At 40.6% G+C, this 25,254-nt stretch overlaps 1 protein-coding gene across 3 annotated transcripts in view; it reads left to right on the plus strand.

Annotated features, from left to right (window-relative positions):
• LOC125456983 (adhesion G-protein coupled receptor G6-like) overlaps positions 1 to 25,254 on the plus strand; it is a 205,003-nt gene that overhangs the window by 100,584 nt on the left and 79,165 nt on the right. For all 3 annotated transcript variants that reach the window (XM_059650387.1, XM_059650386.1, XM_059650388.1), the window contains exons 11-24: positions 3,927 to 3,974; positions 4,986 to 5,033; positions 7,070 to 7,117; positions 7,610 to 7,648; positions 8,078 to 8,125; positions 10,928 to 10,972; positions 11,448 to 11,486; positions 11,959 to 12,006; positions 14,341 to 14,388; positions 15,380 to 15,427; positions 16,334 to 16,372; positions 17,034 to 17,081; positions 24,327 to 24,374; positions 25,126 to 25,164. In XM_059650387.1, coding sequence (XP_059506370.1) covers positions 3,927 to 3,974; positions 4,986 to 5,033; positions 7,070 to 7,117; positions 7,610 to 7,648; positions 8,078 to 8,125; positions 10,928 to 10,972; positions 11,448 to 11,486; positions 11,959 to 12,006; positions 14,341 to 14,388; positions 15,380 to 15,427; positions 16,334 to 16,372; positions 17,034 to 17,081; positions 24,327 to 24,374; positions 25,126 to 25,164 — 633 coding nt within the window. The remainder of the gene's footprint in view (positions 1 to 3,926; positions 3,975 to 4,985; positions 5,034 to 7,069; positions 7,118 to 7,609; positions 7,649 to 8,077; positions 8,126 to 10,927; positions 10,973 to 11,447; positions 11,487 to 11,958; positions 12,007 to 14,340; positions 14,389 to 15,379; positions 15,428 to 16,333; positions 16,373 to 17,033; positions 17,082 to 24,326; positions 24,375 to 25,125; positions 25,165 to 25,254) is intronic.

Consider the following 25,254-nt stretch of genomic DNA (forward strand, 5'->3'; position numbering starts at 1 on the left):
TATTGTGAACTGAGCATAGGTGTTCTGCAAGGCTGTCCCCAAGCCTCAGCTTGGTTTCCCCAATGTAGAGGAAGCCACAACAGGTACAGCGGATGCAATATACCACATTGGCAGATGTGCAGGTGAACATCTGCTTGAAATGGAAGGTCATCTTGGGGCCTGGGATGGGGGTGAGGGAGGAGGTGTGGGGGCAAGTGTAACACATACTGCGGTTGCAGGGGAAAGTGCTGGGTGTGGTGGGGCTGGAGGGGAGTGTGGAACGGACAAGGGAGTCCCAGAGAGGGTGGTCTCTCTGGAAGGCAGACAAGGGTGGGGATGGAATAATGTCTTTAGTGGTGTGGTCGGATTGTAGGTGGTGGAATTGTCGGAGGATGTTGCATTGTTTGCGGAGATTGGAGGGGTCGTATGTGAGAACAAGGGGGATTCTCTTTTGGTAGTTATTGTGGGGGCGGGTTGTGAGGAATGAGGTGGGGGAAATCGGTCGAGGGCATTCTTAACCACTGTGGGGCAAAAGTTGCAGTCCTTAGAACGAGGACATCTGGGATGTGCGGGAGTGGAATGCCTCATCCTGGGAGCAGATGCGATGGAGGCGAAGGAATTGGGAATAGGGGATGGAATTTTTGCAGGAGGGTGGGTGGGAGGAGATGTATTCTAGGTAGCTCTGGGAGTCGGTGGGCTTGAAATGGACAGCGGTTTCTAGGTTGGTGCCTGAGATGGAGACAGAGAGGTTCAGCAAGGTGAGGGGTGTGTTGGAGATGGTCCAGGTGAACTTGTGGGTGGGGTGGAAGGTGTTGATGAAGTGGATAAACTGTTCAAGCTCCTCTGGGGAGCAAGAGTAACAGAAGAAGAGGTGGGTTTTAGGGCCAGTGTAGGTGCGGAAGAGCGACTGTTCCATGTAACCTACAAAGAGGCAGGCATAGCTTGGGCCCATGTGGGTACCCATGGCCACCCCCTTTGTCTGTAAGAAGTGGGAGGAATCGAAAGAGAAGTTGTTGAGGGTGAGGGCGAGTTCGGCCAGGCAGATGAGGGTGTCGGTGGAGGGGGACTGGTCGGGCCTGCGGGACAGGAAGAAGCGGAGGGCCTTAAGGCCATCTGCATGGGGAGTACAGGTGTGTAGGGACTGGACGTCCATGGTGAAGATGAAGTGTTGGCGACCGGGGAATTGGAAGTTCTGAGGAGGTGGAGGTCGTGGGTGGTGTCACGGACGTAGGTAGGGAGTTCCTGGACCAAGGGGGAGAAAATGGAGTCCAGATAGGTGGAGATGAGTTCACTGGGGCAGAAGCAGGTGGAGACAATGTGTTGACCAGGGCAGGCGGGTTTGTGGATTTTGGGAAGGAGATAGAAGCGGGCCGTGTGGGGTTGGGGAACAATGTGGTTGGAGGCTCTGGGTGGGAGGTCACCTGAGGTGATGAGGTTGTGGATGATTTGGGAGATGATGGTTTGGTGCTCGGGAGCGGGGTCATGATCCAGGGGGCGGTAGGAAGAGGTGTCGGAGAGTTGGCGTCTGGCCTCGGCGATGTAGAGGTCAGTGCGCCATACTACCACTGTGCCACCCTTGTCTGCGGGTTTGGTGAGGTTGGGGTTGGAGCGGAGGGAGCGGAGGGCAGCATCCTCTGCTTACCAGTTCGTTTTCCTTTCTCTTTCTTCTTTTTCCTCCTTGCAGCAGTTTTTCTTCCTGTCCCACCCCAACTTTTAACTTCTTAAACTATCCTACCGTAGTTGGAGAATGGAGGTGAGAAGAAGGGAGATCAGTCACAAGCTGGGCAAGAATGGAGCACACAGGCCAAACCATAGAGTGGGAGCAGGGAGATTCACAACCAGCGCCTGGAGTGGAGAGCAGAATGAGTCACAGGCCGGATCATGGAGTGGGGAGCAGATCAAGTCGTAGACTGAAGCCTGGAGTGGGGAGCTGACCAAGTTGTAGCCTGGGGGGCCGGAGCAGGGAACAAAGTGAGTTGCAGGCCGAGGCCTGGAACCCAGAGCAGGGAGCAGAGCGAGTCACAGGCCGGAGCCCAGAGCAGGAAGCAGAGTGAGGTGCAAGTGGAGTCCTGGAATAGGGAGCAGAGTGAGTTGCAACTGGAGACCGCAGTGGCAGGGATTCCTGGACAGAGGTCATGCTGTGTCCACACGCTGGCCTCATGTTCTGAAGCTTGGTGGGCATGGACTCATGTTGGAAAAGGACAATAACATAATTACTTTAAAGACACTTATTATTCTCATTCTGGATGTTTAAACTCCTTATCCCATGCTAGTCGTTTTTTGCTATTTCAATTCTGTGAAAATGCTTGAAGTATCTAGACCTAGGTACCCAGTATATAAGATGGCATCAACAGGGAACATTACAAAAGTTTCCCTGCACTCATTCCAGTGTATGTGACAATAAACGCTATTATAAATGGTCCTTAAGGACCTTATTTACTAAAATAACTTTAGCTGTGCCAAGTGTGCCATAAGAGGAGCCACTCGAGGATGATTTGCTGCAGCAGGAAGGGATTACCATCCATGGGGCATGAATCTATAACTTGACCATCCCAATCTGCACGTGTACCAGACGTCAATGATACAAAATAAGATGATCCCTTCGGAGAAATTAGCACCGGAAAAGATATCTGGAATGCAGAAACTGTGGTTCTTGGCAGGAATTCAAATTTTAAATTTGACAAAAGAGGAGTGTCTTTTCTTTCAAAGACCACGTCATAATTGGAGCTTAAATTTCTCCAACGGGCTTCCATTCAACTTCAAGGGACAAGAGACTTTGGGGATATAAATAGGGTTAGGTTAAAATGTGAATAGTTGTTGGGTGAAATGAAAGACTAAGAGTGTGTAATTAAAGGTTATAATAGTTGTTATGCTCATTGTCAGTGTGCATCATCAATAACGTCAAGTAATGTTAGATCACATGAAAGTCAACCTGAGGGGGAAATGTTCTGATAAATGCAATGCAACAGTTTATCTTGTAAATAATGTAAACAGCTTTTCTTTCGATTAAAGTAGCACTTTCATTGGAAACATATTGTCCCCAAGCATCATAATAATGCATTTGTGCTAATTTCAGAACCACTGAGGCGAATGGAATAAAGCCACAGCGAAACCAATCCTGATTCCCTGAATTGTGAAAGTACCATCTGGTGTATTGACACTTCTTATAGAGTAGGAGACTAATAGCAGAACATATCCTCTCTAATTTCGTACAACAATCAACTTTTGGTGTAACTTCATAACTAAAGTCTGTGACATTGATAGTGGCACAAATTATGGGCCCAGGCTGTTACCAACACATGTCAGTTTTGCAACATCAGTAAAGGTAGAGATTTTCCAGAATCAAATTGGAACTGGTTATAGATTCTACCAGTTTTCTGCCTTCATGTCAATTCAATAAAAGGCCATTGCAACAGATGAGTTCCACAGATTGTGAAGACAAAATCTTTCATATTTGGCCTAACTGCTTATAATATTTTTATTTACAGGAACTCCTTTTGCAATATTATCACATTATCTGTGACAGATAATTGTAAGCTATTGTTTGGGATATTTAAAATTTGAAAATGACCAGCGGACATCAATGGCTAAAACTTTACACATTGTTGAATGTATATTTTCTCCTTCCTATTAATGCAAATTTCTTTCCAGTAGCTACAGTTTGCTCTCGACCAATGAACATGAGCATGACCACATAAATTGTCTATAATTGTACTAGGAATAGACATTGTTTCAAATCAGCACTGACACCTTGTTAAATGCATTGTTGAAGGGAGTAACTGTTTCAATGAAACTTAAGAAAGACTGAACATTCCACACAATGGTCCTTAAGTATTATTTAAATTTATTTTAATTGTGTCCTAACTTGAGGACAATTCACATGTAAATGCTGCAGGCAGGGTTTGGCTGTTGATTGTCTGAGCTGAAGTTATATGCTTCTGTTACAGAGAACAGCACGGCACTTACTGGGATATCATCTCCAGCAAACGCAACAGGTACAGAAAATGGGCTCTTTGTAACTATACAGAACATTAAAAAACTGTTGTTGAAATAGATTAATAGGATATATAAAGAGCTTGTTTCTGTAAAATGAATTTATATGTGTCTTAATCTGTGGACAACTTTAAAAACGAGTGTTGCAGACCTTTGGGAAATGGGAAGTTTTTCAATGTTGTATCTGAAACCATGTCCTCTCCTTTTATTGAACACCACATGTGCAACCGGTGCATCAAATCTCCAAATTCTGTCTTCTGTTCATTTGCTATTAGCATCTTTTAGTTGAATGTTAAACTCTGGAAAGAAAGAGAAAATCTCACATAAAAGTATCTTTTAAAATGGCATTCAACTGTTGTGCCATACTCAGAAAATATCAATAATAGCAGAAGAAATACTAATCAAGTGCTTTTAAAAAGCATGACCAGGCACACCACAGTCAGTGTAAATGAAAGTCACTTCCATCCTACACATCACTTGCAATCTTTTCACAGGGAACTCCATTACCAATACAGCTATTTCACCGATGACAGACAATGCAAATAGGTGTATGAGAAATTTCGAATTTGAATATGACAGCTGCATGTTGATTGAAATGGATGAAAACGGTTGTTTTTTTCAATCTAGGCTAGAACAACTTTCTGAGCAAGAATAATTTATCTTCATCACCTTTCTAGTACTTAAAATACTTGTCTTTAAGTTTGCTCTCCAGTGGTTATAGTGTCCTGTAGATGGACAATTACAACCATAATCTCAACAACCATCTGTCACTTGTACTGGGAATAGATGTTACTTCCAATCAGCACAGACACATTTTGTTCAATGCATTGTTAAAAGGAAAAGTTGGATTGATTAAAATCAGGAAAAATGAACATCTACAACAGGGTGCTTTGGGCATTATTTTGTTAATATAGTTTAGCCATGTCCTAACCTGAGGACAGTTTACAGGTGAATGCAGCAGGCAGGGTTTGGATGTTAATTGATGATCCGAAATCATGTACTTCCTTTTACAGAGAACAGCACGGCAGTTACTGGTTCGTTACTTCCATGGGACAGAACAGGTACTGAAAATGAGCTCTTTTTAAGGATTAAGAATGTAAGGTAACTTTGAAATTTGAGCTGATCAGAACCACTGGAAGCTCAACATATATGATATTGTTAAATTAGACAGGATAAAATGAGGCTGTTCATTGCTTTGAGTCGGTACAACCTTTTGAAAGAGTTTTCAATTGTACTGGACTGCCATGAAAACAAAACTGTATCTTTTCAATAATGAAACAATCAGCTAAATGATTTTAAGTGATGCATCTCACAGCCACTGGAGCAAACCGAGTAGTAAATTGAGTGAATAGTTGATAGGTGTCTAGAAGACCATCAGACATAGGAACAGAAGTAAGTCATTTAGTTCTTCAAGTCTGATCATGGCCCACAGTTTCCTACCATTTCCCCAACACTTGCTTCTCTTACAGATTCAAAAAAAAATCTGTTTAGCCTTTAGTAGATTTATTGACCCAACACTTTGAGCCAGGTTTCTCCAACACTGTCGGTTTTTATTGAGGTTTTGCATTATCTTCAGTATTTTATCTTTATTAACAAGGAGAATATTAATTGCTTTATAAATGAGCTGTCCAAGTTCACTCTAAATGGAGGAAATGAAGTGATGAGCTCATAAGAGGCTATGTCCACGTGGGCTTTCACAAACAGATATTTTAAATAATACTTGCCTTCTGGCGAGGATCATTCATTGGACAAAACAGTGTCATTAGCCGGCAAGCCAAACAGAACAACTTGCCAACCCAGCAAATTTCACCTGGCCCAATTGTAGAATTAAAGGTTGTTGGCAACAAGTTAGAACAAGTGAGTAGATGGTTCAGCCATTGTCATTTCTATGTGATTATGTCGAGGTGAAAAACAAGCCTCACTGACATGACACTTGCCTTTTGTGAATGCTGAGTGTCATGAATGGCCATTATAGGGGTCAGTCGAGGATGATTTGTTACAGCAGGAGGGATCTACCATCTACGGGGCACATATCTAAACCCTGACCACTGAAATTTGCACATACCTGCGAAGTCAATGTTACTAAAAATGAAATGTATCCTTCTTGAGAAAATTTGTTGCGCTATGTGGTTGCAGACATTCTGGTTCATGGCAGGAACTTAGATTGTGAATCTGACAAAAGAGGAAGAGTGTCTTTTCTTTCAAAGACCATATCATGGTTGGGGCGTAATTGTCTCCAGCAGACTTCCATTCACCTTCAAGGCACAAGAGACTCTGGGGAGTATAAGTAGGGTTAGTTGAACAGCTGTATGTGAAAATGAAAGATTTAAGAGTGTGTAATTAAAGTTTATAATACCTATTCTGCTCATTGTTACTCTGTATCATCAACAACGTCAAGTAATGTTATATCACATGTAGGTGGAACACGTTGGGGGAATGTTCCGATTAAGTCATTGCAATAATTTAACTTGTAGATAATGTAAACAGCCAATAAATGCTTTTCTTTAGATTAAAGCAATATAGTTTCCATCTCTTTCATTGGAAACATATTGTTCCCAAGCATCATAATAATGCATATGTGCTAATTTCAAAACCACTGAGACTATGAGAATAAAGGTCCAGTGAAACCAATCTCGGTTCCATGAATTGTGAAAGTGCCACCTTGTGTATTGGCACTTCATGTAGAGTAGGAGTCCAATGGCAAAACGTATCATCTCTAATTTCGTACAACAACCAACTTTCCACATTGTTGAAAATATATTTTCTCCTTCGCATTAATGCGAATTTCTTTCCAGTGGCTATAGTTTGCTCTTGACCAATGAACATGAGCATGACCACATAAATTGTCTATAATCGTACTAGGAATAGACATTGTTTTAAATCAGCACTGACACCTTGTTAAATGCATTGTTGAAGGGAGTAACTGTTTCAATGAAACTCAAGAAAAACTGAACATTCCGCACAATGGTCCTTAAGTAACTTGTACTATTTAATTTATTTTAATTGTGTCCTAACCTGAGGACAATTCACATGTAAATGCTGCAGGCAGTGTTTGGCTGTTGATTGTCTGAGCTGAAGTTATATGCTTCTGTTACAGAGAACAGCACGGCACTTACTGGGATATCATCTCCAGCAAACGCAACAGGTACAGAAAATGGGCTCTTTGTAACTATACAGAACATTAGAAAACTGTTGTTGAAATAGATTAATAGGATATATAAAGAGCTTGTTTCTGTAAAATGAATTTATGTGTGTCAATCTGTGGATAACTTAAAAAAACTAGTGTTGCAACTTGTGGGAAATGTGAAGCTGTTGAATGTTGGATCTGAAATCGTGTACTTCGCTTTAATTTGACACCACAAGTACAACTGAGGCATCAATTCTACAGATTGTGCCTTCTGTTCATTTGCCACTTGCATCTCCTTTAAACTGCATGTAAAGCTCTGGAAGGAGAGGGAATTTATCACGTAAAGTTATTTTGTAAAACAGCATGCAACTACGTGGCATTCTCAAAAACGTCAATAATAGCAGAAGAAATATTTATCAAATGCATTTAAAAAACGTGTCTCGCCACACCACATTCAGCACAAATAAAAGTCTCCTAAACCTTGCCTAATCACTTGCAATCTTTTTACAGGGAATTCCTTTACCAACGCAGCAATTTCACCTATGACAGGTAAAGCAAATAGGTATTTGAGAGATTTTCATTTTGAAGATGTCAGCAGTGCATTGATTGAAATGCATGATTTAAAAACAAATTTATCCTCATCGCCTCAGCTGTACTTCAAATGCTTGTCTTTAAGGCTGCCTTCCAGTGGCTATTTAGATCAACAGTTATAACCATAATCACACAAACTGTCTCTCACTTCCACTGGGAATACATGCTGCTTCAGATCAGCACAGACAAATTTTGTTAATTGAATTGTTGAAGGGAGCAGCTGTGTCTATTAAACTCAAGCAAATGTGAACATTCTACAAAATGGTCCTTAAAGACCTTATTTTATTGATACAATTTGACCGTGTCCAAACATGAGGACAATTTACGGATGAATGCTGCAGGTTAATTGTTAATTGTTTGATCTGAAATCATGAATTTCTCTTACAGTTAACAGCACGACAGTTAGTGGGTCATCAATTCCATGGGACAGAACAGGTACTGAAAATGAGCTCTTTGCAACTATTAAGGTCCAAAGAAACCTTTTGTTGAAGTTTGAGCTGTTCAGAATTACCAGAAGGCCAAGGTGTGATTTATTATGAAATCTGGGAGGACACAAGAAAGCTGTTCAGGCCTTTGTGCTAGTTCAGGTTTTCTGGAAGTGTTCAGTTAAACCCAAAACAAAAAAAAATTTGATAAAAGTTGTTTCACTATTGAAAAGATCAGCTAACGATGTATTTTACAGCCAGTGGAGGAACTAAGCGTAAATTTGAACGTATAGTTTGTCGGTGTCTAGACAATCATCAGATATTGGAACAGATGTAGGCCATTTGGTTCCTAACTCTGTTCATGGCCTGCCTAATAGTCACAACTCCAATTCCCTACCATTTCCCCAACCCTTGATTCCCTTACAGATTAGAATAAAATCTGTTTGTTTCAACATTGAATATATTTAATGACTCAACCCCGACAGCCGGGTCTGCTGTCTTTCTCCAGCGCTGTCTGTTTTAATTCTGATTTCTATTATGTGCAGTATTTAATATTTATTAATAAAGGCAATATTGATTGCCTTATAAATGACCGGCACGACCCCACATATAACTGTAAATACAGGAAACTAAGCGATGAGACCATAAGAGAACATGTCCATGCGGGGTTGCAGAATCAAACATTTTCACAACACTTGCCTTCTGCAGAGTATCATTCATTGACCAGAGCTGTGACATTAGCTGGCCGGTTGAACTTTGCAAGTCAAACAGAACAATTCATCAGTCATACAAATTTCACATGGCCCAATTTGTAGAATTGACTGCTTTTGGCAACAAAACAAAAGGAGCGAGAAGGCAACGCAGCCATTGCTGTTACTCTATGTTCAAGCTGAGATGAGAAAGAAGCCTCACTGCCATGACATCTGTCCCATTGTGAATGTTGAGGGTGATGCGTGCCAGAAGAGGGGCCACTCGAGGATGATTGGTTGCAGCAGGAGGAGACTGCCATCCATGGGACACAAATCGAACACATGACCGTCCCAAACTGCACGTGTCTGTGAGGTCGCTGTAACTAATGGGAGAAGTTGTTAACCGCCTATAAGATATCTGGCGTACAGATATTCTGGTTCATTGCAGGCACTTTGATTTTGAATTTGACAATGGAGGTGTGTCTTTCCTGTCAAAGATCATACCATGGCTGCAGCTAAAATTTTTCCAACAGACTTCCATTCAATTTCAAGGCACAAGAGACTCTGAGGGGTATAAGTTGAGTTAGGTAAAATGTGAGTAGTTGTTTGGTACCATGAAAGACTTGACAGCATGTTTTTTAAAAAAGGTTATAATTGCTGGTATGCTCAGTGTTAGTCTGTATCATCAATGATGGCAACTAATATCCGGTCACATGTATTGGATCCTGAGATGGAAATGTTCCGATAAATTCAGTGCAACACTTTAACTTGTAAATAAGGTAAACAGCCAAAAACTTTTGTTTAAGTGAATGCAGATGGGTCTAGGCCCAAAACATCAGCTTCCCTGCTCCTATGATGCTGCTTAGCCTGCTGTGTTCATCCAGCTCTACACCTCGTTATCACGGTTTTCAGCTCTTTCATTAGAAACATATAGTCACCAAACAAATTTCTGAAAAGGGTCCCGACCCAAAGCGTCACCTTTCCTGCTCCTCTGATGCTGTTTGGCCTGCTGTGTTCATCCAGCTCCACACTTTGGTATCTAGTCCCCAAACATCATTGTAACGCATAGGTGCTATTTTCAAAACCTCACAGACTACTGGAATAAAGGTCCAGTGAAGCCATTCTTGCTTCCCTGAATTGTGACAGTGTCATGTTGTGTAATTACACTTTTTATATAGTAGACATCTAATTGCAAAATATTCTGAAGAAGGGTCCAGTCCCGAAACGTCAGCTTTCCTGCTCCTCTGATGCTGCTTGGCCTGTTGTGTTCATCCAGCTGTACACCTGGTTATCTTAGATTCTCCAGCATCGGCAGTTCTTACTGTCTCTAACTGCAAAATATATTGTCCATAATTTCATAGAACATTCAAGTCTTTACTGTAAAGCTTGACATAACACTGTAACTAATACCTATGACATTGATGGTGGCACAAATTATAGGCGCAGGCAGTGACCAACAGAGCTTAGTTTTGCAACATCAGTGAACGTGGAGAGTTTTCAGACCCCAGTTGAAACTGATTGTATATCCTTCCTGGTTTCTGCTGACATATCGATTCGATAAAAGGCCACTCCACCAGATGAGTTCCACAGATTGTCAAGGCAAAATCTTCCATATTTTGCCTAACTGCTTACAATCTTTTTATTTGCTGGGAATGCTCGTTGCAATATTACCACATCATCTGTGACAGATAACTGTAAACTATTGTTTGGAACGTTTAAAATTTTAAAATGACAAGCGGACACCAATGGATAAAAATGTTCCACATTGTTGAATATATAGTTTCTCCTTCCTCTCAAAGCAAATTTCCTTCCAGTGGCTACAGCTTACTCTCGACCCATGAACATGACCAAAACCACCTAAGATGTCTATAAATTCGTATTGGGATGAGATGTTGCTTCAAATCTGCACAGACAAATTATGTTAAAAGCATTGTCAAAGGGAATAGTTATATCTATTAAACTCAAGAAAATTTGAACATTCTACAAAACAGTCCTTAAGGATCTTGCTTTATTAAAATAATATTGGCCTTGTTCTTACCTGAGGACAATTCACTTATGAATGTTGCATACAGAGTTTGGCTGTTGATTGTCTGAACTGAATTCAAGTCCTTCCATTATTGCAGACCACACAACAATTACTGGGACATCATCCCCATCAAACACAACAGGTATAGCTTCTTTGTAACTATTCACAACATGAGAAAACTGCTATTGAAATGGATTAATACGATACATTCAGCTTGTTTCTGTAAAATGAATTTAAATGTGTGCTAATCTGTATACAATTTGTAAACGATTGTTTACAGACCTGTAGAAAATGTGTATCTATTGAATGTTGGATCTAAATCCTATACTTCCCTCCTAGTCAAAATGCATGTACTACTGGAGCGTCAATTCTACAGATTCTACCCTCATTTCGTTTCCCATTAGCATCTCCTTTGAGCTGCTCATAAAGTTTAGGAGAGGTAGAGAATTTGTCACATAAAATTGCCTTGTAAAACAGTATGCAATTGATGTGGCATACTCAGAAAACATCAATAAAACATTGATCAAGTGCCTTTAAAAAGAATGTCTTGCCCCCCCACCATCAGCACAAATGAAAACCTCCTACATCCTGCCTAACCACTTGTAATGTTTCCACAGGGAATTCTTTTACCAACACAGCCATTTCACCGTTGACAGGTAAGGCAAATAGGTGGCTTTGTTTTAAAAATGACAGCTGTATTTTGATTGAAATACATGAGCTTGGTTTTCTTTGCAATCTAGGCTAATGACAACTTTCTGAGCAAGAATAATTTATTTTCATCACCTTTCTAGTACTTAAAATACTTGTCTTTAAGTTTGCTCTCCAGTGGTTATAGTGTCCTGTAGATGGACAATTACAACCATAATCTCAACAACCATCTGTCACTTGTACTGGGAATAGATGTTACTTCCAATCAGCACAGACACATTTTGTTCAATGCATTGTTAAAAGGAAAAGTTGGATTGATTAAAATCATGTAAAATGAACATCTACAAAAGGGTGCTTTGGGCATTATTTTGTTGATCTAGTTTAGCCATGACCTCACCTGAGGAGAGTTCACAGGTGAATGCAGCAGGCAGGGTTTGGATGTTAATTGTTTGATCCGAAATCATGTACTTCCTTTTACAGAGAACAGCACGGCAGTTACTGGTTCGTTACTTCCATGGGACAGAACAGGTACTGAAAATGAACTCTTTTTAAGGATTAAGAATGTAAGGTAACTTTGAAATTTGAGCTGATCAGAACCACTGGAAGCTCAACATATATGATATTGTTAAATTAGACAGGATAAAATGAGGCTGTTCAGTGCTTTGAGTCGGTACAATCTTTTGAAAGAGTTTTCAATTGTACTGGACTGCCATGAAAGCAAAACTGTATCTTTTCAATAATGAAACAATCAGCTAAATGATTTTAAGTGATGCATCTTACAGCCACTGGAGCAAACTGAGTAGTAAATTGAGTGAATAGTTGATAAGTGTCTAGAAGACCTTTTAGACGTAGGAACAGAAGTAAGTCCTTTAGTTCTTCAAGTCTGATCATGGCCCACAGTTTCCTACCGTTTCCCCAACACTTGCTTCTCTTACAGATTCAAAAGAAGATCTATTTCTGCCTTGAATATATTTATTGACCCAACACTTTGAGCCAGGTTTCTCCAACACTGTCGGTTTTTATTGAGGTTTTGCATTATCTTCAGTATTTTATCTTTATTAACAAGGAGAATATTAATTGCTTTATAAATGAGCTGTCCAAGTTCACTCTAAATGGAGGAAATGAAGTGATGAGCTCGTAAGAGGCTATGTCCACGTGGGCTTTCACAAACAGATATTTTAAATAATACTTGCCTTCTGGCGAGGATCATTTCATTGGACAAAACAGTGTCATTAGCCGGCAAGCCAAACAGAACAACTTGCCAACCCAGCAAATTTCACCTGGCCCAATTAGATTAGATTAGATTCCCTACAGTGTGGAAACAGGCCCTTCAGCCCAACAAGTCCACACCGCCCCTGAAGCATCCCAACCAGACCCATACCCCTATAACCCACACACCCCTGAACACTGTGGGCAATTTAGCATGGCCAATCCACCTAGCATGCACATCTTTAGACTGTGGGAGGAAACCGGAGCACCCGGAGGAAACCCACGCAGACACGGGGAGAATGTGCAAACTCCACACAGACAGTTGCCCGAGGCAGGAATCGAACCTGGGTCACTGGCACTGTGAGGCTGCAGTGCTAACCACTGAGCCACCGTGCAATTAAAGGTTGTTGGCAACAAGTTAGAACAAGTGAGTAGATGGTTCAGCCATTGTCATTTCTATGTGATTATGTCGAGGTGAAAAACAAGCCTCACTGACATGACACTTGCCTTTTGTGAATGCTGAGTGTCATGAATGGCCATTATAGGGGTCAGTCGAGGATGACTTGTTACAGCAGGAGGGATCTACCATCTACGGAGCACATATCTAAACCCTGACCACTGAAATTTGCACATACCTGCGAAGTCAATGTTACTAAAAATGAAATGTATCCTTCTTGAGAAAATTTGTTGCACTATGTGGTTGCAGACATTCTGGTTCATGGCAGGAACTTAGATTGTGAATCTGACAAAAGAGGAAGAGTGTCTTTTCTTTCAAAGACCATATCATGGTTGGGGCGTAATTGTCTCCAGCAGACTTCCATTCACCTTCAAGGCACAAGAGACTCTGGGGAGTATAAGTAGGGTTAGTTGAACAGCTGTATGTGAAAATGAAAGATTTAAGAGTGTGTAATTAAAGTTTATAATACCTATTCTGCTCATTGTTACTCTGTATCATCAACAACGTCAAGCAATGTTATATCACATGTAGGTGGAACACGTTGGGGGAATGTTCCGATTAAGTCATTGCAATAATTTAACTTGTAGATAATGTAAACAGCCAATAAATGCTTTTCTTTAGATTAAAGCAATATAGTTTCCATCTCTTTCATTGGAAACATATTGTTCCCAAGCATCATAATAATGCATATGTGCTAATTTCAAAACCACTGAGACTATGAGAATAAAGGTCCAGTGAAACCAATCTCGTTTCTGTGAATTGTGAAAGTGCCACCTTGTGTATTGGCACTTCATGTAGAGTAGGAGTCCAATGGCAAAACGTATCATCTCTAATTTTGTACAACAATCAACTTTCCACGTTGTTGAAAATATATTTTCTCCTTCGCAAATTTCTTTCCAGTGGCTACAGTTTGCTCTCGACCAATGAACATGAGCATGACCACATAAATTGTCTATAATCGTACTAGGAATAGACATTGTTTCAAATCAGCACTGACACCTTGTTAAATGCATTGTTGAAGGGAGTAACTGTTTCAATGAAACTCAAGAAAGACTGAACATTCCACACAATGGTCCTTAAGTATTATTTAAATTTATTTTAATTGTGTCCTAACTTGAGGACAATTCACATGTAAATGCTGCAGGCAGGGTTTGGCTGTTGATTGTCTGAGCTGAAGTTATATGCTTCTCTTACAGAGAACAGCACAGCACTTACTGGGATATCATCTCCAGCAAACGCAACAGGTACAGAAAATGGGCTCTTTGTAACTATACAGAACATTAAAAAACTGTTGTTGAAATAGATTAATAGGATACATAAAGAGCTTGTTTCTGTAAAATGAATTTAGATGTGTGTTAATCTGTGGATAACCTAAAAAACTAATGATGCAGACCTGTGGGAAATGAAGTTTTTCAATGTTGTATCTGAAATCTTGTACTTCCCTTTTATTGAACACCACCTACAACTGGGGCATCAATTCTACAAATTCTGCCTTCTGTTTATTTGCTACTAGCATCTCCTTTGAGTTGAACTTAAATGCCTGGAAAGAAAGAGAATATATCACATAAAATTATCTTTCAAAACAGCATGCAACTGATGTGGCATGCTCAGAATTGTTCAATAGTAGCAGAAGAAATATTAATCAAGTGCTTTTCAAAAGCATGTCTTGTCGCAACACAGTCAGTGCAAATGAAAATCTCCTGCACCCTACACATCACTTGCAATCATTCTACAGGGAACTCCATTACCAATGCAGCCATTTCACCTATGACAGATAATGCAAATAGGTGTTTGAGAAATTTTGATTTTGAAAATGACAGCTGTATGTTGATTGAAATGCATAAAAGTAGTGTTTTTTTTCAATCTTGGCAATGACAACTTTCAGAGTAAAAATAATTTATCTTCATCACCTTTCTAGCACTTAAAATAGTTGTCTTTAAGGTGGCCGCCCCAGTGGTTATAGCGCCCGCCAGGTCTACAATTACAAACATAATCACATAAACTGTCTAACACTTGTACAGGTAACATTTCCAATCAGCACAGCAAAATTTATTAAATGCGTTGTATCTATTAAACTCAAGAAAAAAATCAGTGTTCCACAACATGGTCCTTAAGAACATTATTTTATTTAAAAACATTACCAATGTCCTAACCAGCGGACAAATTACAGATGAATGCTGCAGGCAGGGTTTAGCTGCTGGTTGTTTGATCTGAAGTCATGTACTTCTCTTACAGTTAACAATACAACAGTTACTGGGTCGTCATCTCCACAGGACAGAACAGGTAGTGAAAATGGACTCTTTGTACTATTAAAAATGCAAGAAACCTTTTGTTGAAATTTGAGATGTTCAGAACCGCCAGAAGCTCAAGTTGTGATTTATTGTCAAATCAGACAGGACAGAAGGAGGCTGTTCACTCCTTCAGTCCCCGGCACAATTTTTTTCAAAGAACACTTCAATTAAACTGGACAGCCAGAAAAACAAAACTATATATTTTGAATAACGACACTGTCAGCTAAATAACCTTAAACAATGCGTCTTAAAGCCTTTGAAACAGACTGAGCAGTAAATTGAGTGTGTAGTTGGTAGGTGTCCAGAAGACCAACAGACATAGGAAGAGAAGTAGTTCATTTGATCCTTCAAATTTGATCGTAGCCCACCCGATAGTCTTCAGCTTCACTATCCTCCCAGGACACAACAGTTACAGAATTTGTGATCTTTCTAACTAACTGTACAGCATATTAGAAAACTGTTGTGGAAATAGAGTAATATGATACATAAAGAGCTAGTTTCTTTAAGTTGAATTTATATGTGCCCTAATCTGTGGTCAATTTAAAAACTAAGGTGACAAAACTGTAGAAAATGTGAAGTGATTGAATGTTGGATGTGAAATCATGTCGTCTCTTATCGTGAGCACCACACGTAGTGCTGGGGCATCAATTCTATAAATTCAGCCTTCTGATTAGCATTTCCTTTAAGTTGCATGTAAAGTTCTGGACAAAGTGTATTTGTCACATGAATTGCCTCGTAAAACAGCATGCAACTGACTTGGCATACTCAGAAAACATCAATAATAGCAGAAGAAGCATTAAGTAAGATTTTTTTTAAAAGGCATATCATGCCTCACCACTATTAGTACAAATGAAAATCTCCTACACCCTCCCTAACCATTTGTAAATTTTTTTTACAGCGAATTCCCTTACTAATGCAACAATTTCACCTATTACAGGTAATGGAAATAGGTATTTGAGATATTTTCATTTAGGAAATGACAGCTATAAGTGTATTGAAATGCATGAGATAACACAGCGTGGAGCTGGAGGAACACAGCTGGCCAGGCAGCATCAGAGGAGCTGTAAAGCGGATGGTTCGGGGATCCCGACCCAACACATCAGCTTTCCTGTTCCGTTGATGGTGCCTGGTCTGTTGCGTTCATCCAACTCCATGCTGTGTTATCTCTGACTCCAGCATTGGCAGTCCTTGCTATCTCTATTGAAATGCATGAAATATGTTCTTTTTGCAATCTAGGCTATGACAATATATTATCCTCATCACCTTTCTAATACTTAACATACTTGTCTTTACATTTGTTGTCCAGCGGTCATTAGTGTCCTGTAGATCTACAGTTACAACCATAATCTCACAAACTGTTTATCATTTGTGTTGGAAACAGATGTTGCTTGGATCAGCACAGACAAATTCTGTTAAAGGAAATAGATCTATCAATTAAGCTGAGGAAAAATTGAACATTCTACAACATGGTCCTTCAGGACCTAACTTTATAAAATAATTTAGCCATATTATAACCTGTGGACAATTTACAGGTGAATGCAGCAGGCAGAGTTCAGCTGTTAATTGTTTGATCTGAAATGATGTACTTCCCTTTACAGAGAACAGCACGGCAGTTACTGGGTCGTTACTTCCATGGGACAGAACAGGTACTGAAAATGGACTCTTTTTAATGATTAAGAATGTAAGGAAACTTTGTTGAAATTTAGACCATAAGACCATAAGACATAGAAGTGGAAGTAAGACCATTCAGCCCATCGAGTCCACTCCTCCATTTAATCATGGCTGATGGGCATTTCAACTCCACTTCCCCGCACTCTCCCTGTAGCCCTTGATTTTTTGTGAGATCAAGAATTTATCAATCTCTGCCCTGAAGACATTTAACTTCCCGGCCTCCACTGCGCTCTGTAAAGCGGAGTACTCTAAGTACCTCTGTAGCACAGAGGAGATTAGATTAGATTAGATTCCCTACAGTGTGGAAACAGCTCCTTTGGCCCAACAAGTCCACACCGCCCATTGAAGCATCCCACCCAGACACATCCACCTATAACCCACTCACCCCTGAACACTACAGGCAATTTAGCATGGCCGATCCACTTAATCTGCGCATCTTTGGACTGTGGGAGGAAACGGCAGTACCCGGAGGAAACGCACGCAGACGCGAGAAGAATGTGCAAACTCCACACAGACAGTCGCCTGAGGCTGGAATTGAACCCAGGCCCCTGGTGCTGTGAGATTGCAGTGCTAACCACTGAGCCACCATGCCGCCCACGGCGATTTATTGAACCTGGGCATCAGGCAGGCAACACAGCCTTCTAGACTCTTGTTCCTGGCCACAACATACAATGTCTATTCCCTTGACTATACCACCTTGATTACAACTACATTTCTCTTTTCTCTCCCCTCATAAATGGCTCCCTGTACCATAGTACCATGGTAAGTTTGCTCATCCTACCTATAAACCCCACTGTCATTTACACAGGGAGCAAGAATCTCAAACCCGTCAGACAAGTTCAAGGGCTGGGGCTCTTTCAGTACCACTCCCTAGATTCCTCTACCTCCCTTGCTGAAAGTCAAGCTTTCATGTCCCTGATCACTGACCACATTTTAAGGTAGTTAATCTAAGGTGTTTGACTGCCTTCTGAAATACAGCATCGAGGTAAATCTCCCACTCCCTGATATGTTGCAGAGTTTGAAGTTCAGACTCCTGCTCATCAACTATGAGTTGGAGTTCCACGAGCAATGAACACTTGCAGTACATGTGGTCACTATGAACCACAAAGGAGCTCACCAGTTCCCACATCATGCAGTTACAACATATTGCCTAGCCTGGCATCTCTCATTTTAATTACTCAATTTTTATTTGAATCTGCAATGGCCTTTTAGTTTGTAGCCTGTAAATATTTTCCCTATTTACGTTCAATCTGTAAGAAACTTAGTCAAATTTGTAGCTATCATTAACCAATGAACTTGCAGTTTTCCTGTGATGTCACTCTTTCTCTGATCCTCAGCTTCAGTTTATCATCTAATAGAAAGTATCTTAATGCAAAGACACTGGTAGGAAAACAGACTGTTGCAAGTGTAGTAAGTACAGATTGCTGGGCATGAGAACATACTTCATACAGTTTTTTACAGTTTAATGAATATTTGGGGCAGAATATTGCCAGGCTCTGAGCTGGTAGAATTGAGTGAGATGCTCAGTAAGGCCCATCTCAACATTAAGGTCACCTCATCTTGTGCATTTTTCTCATTTACCATGGCTAAATTCTCATCAGATAGTGCCAAAATCCAACTGATACTCATTATGGCTTGTTAAATGCCTTGTTTAACAGCCTAACCTACCACACCTTACCATACTCCCCATGTGAACTATCCATTGGGAAAACTTGACATGGAAACCAGAGCAAGTCCCAATTCTGAGCAAACTCTATCTTGCACACAGCCAAACTGTAGAACAGGGCCTGATCCACCAGCACTAACCAAATGTACCCTTCTGTCAAGGGTATGGGCATGGACAATGGCACTCCATGTTCAGGGAGGTATCACCAGCCACCCAATGTCCTCCAGTGCACCATCACTGCAGCCTGGAAGGGCAGATTTGTCTAGCAGGACGTACCAGCAACCAGCAGTATAAGGTTACATTGGGTACAGGTACCGCACATTTGAGCTGTTCAGAATCGCTGGAAGCTCAACCTATAATTTATTGTTAAATCAGACAGGACAAAATGAGACTGTTCAGTGCTTTGAGTCTGTACAACTTTTTGAAAGAGTTTTCAATTGTACTGAACTGCCATGAAAGCAAGACTATATCTTTTCAATAATGAAACAATCAGCTAAATGATTTTAAATGATGCATCTTACAGCCACTGGAGCAAACTGCGTAGTAAATTGAGTGAATAGTTGATAGGTGTCTAGAAGACCTTTTAGACATAGGAACAGAAGTAAGTCATTTAGTTCTTCAAGTCTGATCATGGCCCACACTTTCCGACCACTTCCCCAACACTTGCTTCTATTACAGATTTTAAAAAATCTGTTTCAGCCTTGAATATATTTAATGGCCCAACACTTTGAGCCAGGTCTGTTGGCTTTCTCCAGCATGTTCTGACAAATTCAATGCATCAGTTTATCTTGTAAATAATGTAAACAACCAATAAATGCTTTTCTTTAGATTAAAGCAGCAAGAAACATATAGCCCTCAAACATCATCATAATCCCGATGTGTTAATTTCAAAACTATTGAGAGTACTGGCATAAAGGCCCTGTGAAGCCAATCTCGGTTCCCTGAATAGTGAACATGTCATGTTGTGTATCGACACTTCTTACAGAGCAGAAGTCTAATGCCAAAATTTATTGTCTATGTGTTTTGCAAGTTGGCTGAAGAGAGCCAGTGATTATGACCTGTTTGGGTTTCCAGAAAGCCTTTGACAAGCTGCTGCATTGGAGACTGCTAAATAAACTAAGATCCCATTGTGTCAGAGGCAAGGTACTGGCACAGATAGAGGATTGGCTGACAGCACAAGGCAGAGAGTCGGGATTAAGGTATCTTTTCCAGAATGGCAGCTGATGACTAGTGGAGTTCTGCAGGGGTCAATATTGGGAGCACAACAGGTCACATTATACATTAACAATCAGAGTGCAGGAACTGAAGGCAGTTTTGCTAAGTTTGCAGATGACACAAAGATAGGTGGAGAGACAGGTAGTATTGAGGAAGTGAGAAAGCTGCAGAAGGACTTGGATTGGTTAGGAGAGCAGGTGAAGAAGTGGCAGATGGAATACAATGTGGTAAAGTGTGTGGTTATACACTTTGATAGGAGACTACATGCATAGGTTATTTTCTAAAACGGGAAAGGCTTTGGAAATCTGAAGCAGATGGGGAGTTAGGATCCTATATCTGGCTTCTCTTGAAGTAACCATGCAGGTTCTGTTGGCAGTTAGGAAGGCAAATGCTATATTTGCTTTCATTTCAAGACAGCTGGATTACAAGAGCAGACATGTACTGCTGAGATTATGTAAGGGTCTAGTCAGACCATATTTGGAATATAGTGGGTAGTTTTGGGCCCTGTATCGAAGGAAAGATGTGCTGGTATTGGAGGGATCCAGAGGGTGTTTGCAAGGATGATCCTGGGGGTCCTTTTTATATAAGGAGCAGGTGAAGACTAAGTCTGTACTTAATGGAGTTGAAAAGAATGAGGGGGATCTGATTGGAACTTCCAGGCCTGTGAGGCCTGGATTGAGTCGACATTTGGAAGATGTTTCCACTAGTAGGAGAGACTAGGCTATGAGGGCACAGCTCAAAGAGAGGGGATGACTGTTTAGAATTGTGATGAAGAGGAATTTCTTCGGTCAGAAGAAATCTGTGGAACTCACTGCTGCAGAGCGCTGTAGAGACTGAGTCATTGAGTGTATTTAAGTCAGAAATAAATGTGTTCTTGACGAGTAAGGGGCTAAAGGGCTATGGGGAGAAGGCAGGAGAATGGGGTTGATAAACATATCAGGCACAATTGAATGGTGGAGAATGCTCCAATGAGTCAAACAGCCTGTATCTGTTCCTATGTCTTATTAACCTTTTGTCTAATTTATAACATTGATGGGGCCACAAGTCATGAGCCCAGGGATTCAACAACATCATTGATACTTCTGATGAAATGCTTGTAATTTTTTCAACATCAGATGAGATGGAGAGATTGCAGTATCTGACTAGCTCCAGCTGTATATCGTGGTCAAGTCTCCAACTTGAAACTTGATTCACTAATGGCCACTTTGTGGGTTGCCAAGATGGAAATTAACTCAATCAAGCTAACTGTTTGTAATATTTCACCACAAATTCCTTTCCTAACGTTACCATACCACCTTGAAAAATAATTGTGAATATTTTGAAAAAAAAGTATTCATATTGACAACTGCTCATCAATGGACTTTTTTTTAACATAAAACTGAAAGAATGATCTACTCGTCCTTCCTGACGTACATTGGTTGATGCATTCTGCCTTCCTGTTTATTATCCATCAGCATCTAATTTAAATTGCACTGTGAGACAGACTAAAGAAGTCCCACAAGAAATAGGCACAGAGACAGTAATATTCATTTAGCATTTTCTAATCACATCCCAATATCACTGGTGCAGCATGCCCTGAAAATGCCGATAATTGCGGAAAAAAACATCAGCCAAGTACTTGTGAAAAGCACGTCTTGCCATCACATGCATCGAAGCAGTCTACTGGTTTTGATTTGGTCTCTGAAAGGCCATTCCGTCAGTTTGTTTTCCACGTGTTAAAGATAACAATCTACCTCATCAAAACTCTTCCCGTAATCTTTTAAAAGGGAATCTCTTTTTCAATTTTCCAATCTTACATCCATTTCAGAACTAAGCCCGTGATTAATTCAAAATTGAAAAAGGTGACTATATATAAATGGATGACCTCGATTTCTATTAAATTGTGTTCACTGTGTGCAATTATTGACAACCCCAATCCTTCCGTCAATTTGCATTTCATCATTTAAGGCTCCCAATGGCAAGCCATGAGATTAATAATCGGATCATATCGTCTTGTCAGAACATGAGGAAAAGATCAATATATTTAATAACAAATTACAAATATCATCAGCTCATGTAACAACACCAGAGGGGAGAGAATTCATTAATGTGATTTGTGTTGTTTGTTGAAGCATGCATATAACTTAGTACAGATATTTTATTGTCTGAAAACTCTGAATCTTGTAGCTTCATTTGCTGAGGTTATCTCCTTGCACTTAATAGTATTAAAATTTCAACATTTGTTTGCCCTGATTTAAATTCAAAAGTGGACTTTTGGCAACAAGCAGTTTACTAATGGTCAGGAAAAGATGCAGCTTCTAATCAGCACAGACAAACTTGGTTAATACACTGTTGGAAGGAATAATCTATATCTCTTGAATTCATGACAAGTTGAACATTTTCAGTGTAACCCTTAATCATATCACTTTTTGAAAGTAATTCACTTGTGTCGTAATGTGTAGATGATTTACAAGGAACAAAAAGAACAAAAGAAAATTACGGCACAGGAACAGGCCCTTTGGCCCTCCAACTCTGCGCCAATCCAGATCCTCTATCTTAACCTGTCGCCTATTTTCCAAGGATCTGTATCCCTCTGCTCCCTGCCCGTTCATGTATCTGTCTAGATACATTTTAAATGCTGCTTTCGTGTCCGCCTCTACCACCTCTGCTGGCAACACATTCCAGGCACCTACCACCTTCTGTGTAAAGAGCTTTCCGCGCATATCTTAAACTTTGCCCACTCTCACCTTGAAATCGTGACCCCTAGTAATTGAGTCCCCCACTCTGGTGGGGGGGGGGGGGGGGGGGAAGCTTCTTGCTATCCACCTTGTCTATACCTGTCATGATTTTGTAGACCTTAAGCAGGTCCCCCCTCAACTTCTGCCTTTCTAATGTAAATAATCCTAATCTACTCAACCTCTCTTCATAGCTAGAGCCCTCCATACCAGGCCACATCCTGGTGAACCTCCTCTGCACGCTCTCCAAAGCATCCATATCGTCTTGGTAATGTGGCAAGCAGAACTGTACACAGTATTCCAAATGTGGTCGAACCAAAGTCCTAAACAACTGTAATGTGACCTGCCAACTCTTGTATTCAATGCCCTGTCTGATGAATGAAAGCATGCCGTATGCCTTCTTGACCACTCTATTGACCTGCGTTGCCACTTTCAGGGTACAATGGACTTGAACACCCAGATCTCTCTGTACATCAATTTTCTCCAGGGCTTTTCCATTTATCAGATAGTTTGCTCTTGAATTGTATCTTCAAAAATGCATCATCTCGCATTTGCCTGGATTGAACTCCAATCGCCATTTCTCCGTCCAACTCTCCAATCAATCTATATTCAGCTGCATCCACTGATAGTCCGCTTCACTCTCTGCTCCTCCACCAATCTTAGTGTAATCTGCAAACTTGCTAATCATCTACACCTTCCTCCAGATTATTTATGTAATCACAAACAGCAGTGATCCCAATACAGATTCCTGTGGAATACCACTGGTCACAGTTCTCCATTTTGAGAAACTCCCTTCCACTACAACTCTCTGTCTCCTGTTGCCCAGCCAGTTCTCTATCCATCTAGCGAGTACACCCTGGATCCCACGTGACTTCATTTTCTGCATCAGCCTATTATGGGGAACCTTATCAAATGCCTTACTGAAGCCCATGTATATGACACCCACAGCCCTTCCCTCATCCATCAACTTTGTCACTTCCTCAAAAGATTCTATCAAGTTGGCATGATATGACCTTCCCTGCACAAAACCATGCTGCCTATTGCTAATAAGCCCATTTTCTTCCAAATGTAAATAGATCCTATCCCTCAGCATCTTCTCCGGCAGCTTCCCCATCACTGATGTCAGGCTCATCGGTCTATAATTACCTGGATTATCCTTGTTACCCTTCTTAAACAAGGGGACAACATTAGCAATTCTCCAGTCCTCCAGGACCTCATCCATGCTCAAGGATGCTGCGAAGATATCCGTTAAGACCACAGCTATTTCCTCTCTCCCTTCCCTCAGAAACCTGGGATAGATCCAATCTGGACCTGGGAATTTGTCCACCCTAATGCCTTTTAGAATACCCAACACTCCCCCTTCCTTATGCCAACTTGACCTAGAGTAACCAAACATCTATCCCTAACCTCAACATCCGTTATATCCCGCTCCTCAGTGAATACGGATGCAAAGCACTCATTAAGAATTTTGCTCATTTTCTCTGACTCCTCGCATAACTTCCCTCCTTTGTCCTTTAGTGGGCCAACACTTTCTCTAGTTACCGTCTTGCTCCTTATAAATTGTCATTGTGAACAGTTTGCAGCTGGTGATTTGTCTAATCTGAAATCATCTCCTTCTCTTATAGTGAGCACCATGACTACTACTGTGACATCATCTCCACAGAACACATCAGGTACTGTGAATATGCTCTTTGGAAATATTAAGAAATTAAAATAACTTGCTGTTGAAGTTGAGCTATTCAGAATCACAGGATGTTCCTGAACTATTTAATTATTGAATAATACCGAAGGCGGCTCTTCAGTCCATTGAGCCTAAAGATTTTGTTTTTGAAAGAGCCATTCAATTATTCCCACTCTCCTGTTCTTTCCAATATACGTAGATGTTTCTCCTTTGCCAGTATTTGTCCAGTTCACTTTTGACAATTAGTGCCAGTGCCGCCTCCTCCAATGCAAAATGTTGTGCATTCCTGATCATTTCGGTTTTCCCAGCATACTGGGAATGTGATTTTTGAGATTGCAGTGCTCGACTTCAATTGTTTAAAAGCAGAGAGTATTCCTGGGCTGAGTGTGCAGTGAAGCCAATCTCAGCTGCATGAATTGTGAAAGTGCCACATTGAGTTTTGATTTGTTTCTTATAGAACAGGTAGGGTTTCCCTTCTCTCCTACAACAATCAAGCTCAAACGGTCAAACTTGGTGACACTGAATCACATGTTTACTGCATCATGCTGTGGATATTGATGGAATTATTTATTCGGGTTATTTTTTGCCACTGCACTATCAGATTGGAACATTTTAAACTGTTAAGTTTTCTTATCCATTGACCTTGGGCTGTTTGACAAAACGCCACTCTACCAGGTTAGTCTATTTGGTTGTCAAGATGGAACTCTATCACATTTAATCTAACCACTTGTCATCTTTTACAGAGAATTTCATTAGCAATATGACCAACTCACCTGAGACAGGTAATCAAAACTAAGTCTTCGAGGCATTTATATTTTGAAAGTTGCATCTGCACATCTATGGATACATTTGATGCTTGTTTACACGACTGT

The sequence above is a fragment of the Stegostoma tigrinum genome, chromosome 12, assembly GCF_030684315.1.
Source record: "Stegostoma tigrinum isolate sSteTig4 chromosome 12, sSteTig4.hap1, whole genome shotgun sequence".
NCBI classification, from domain to species: Eukaryota; Metazoa; Chordata; class Chondrichthyes; order Orectolobiformes; family Stegostomatidae; genus Stegostoma; species Stegostoma tigrinum.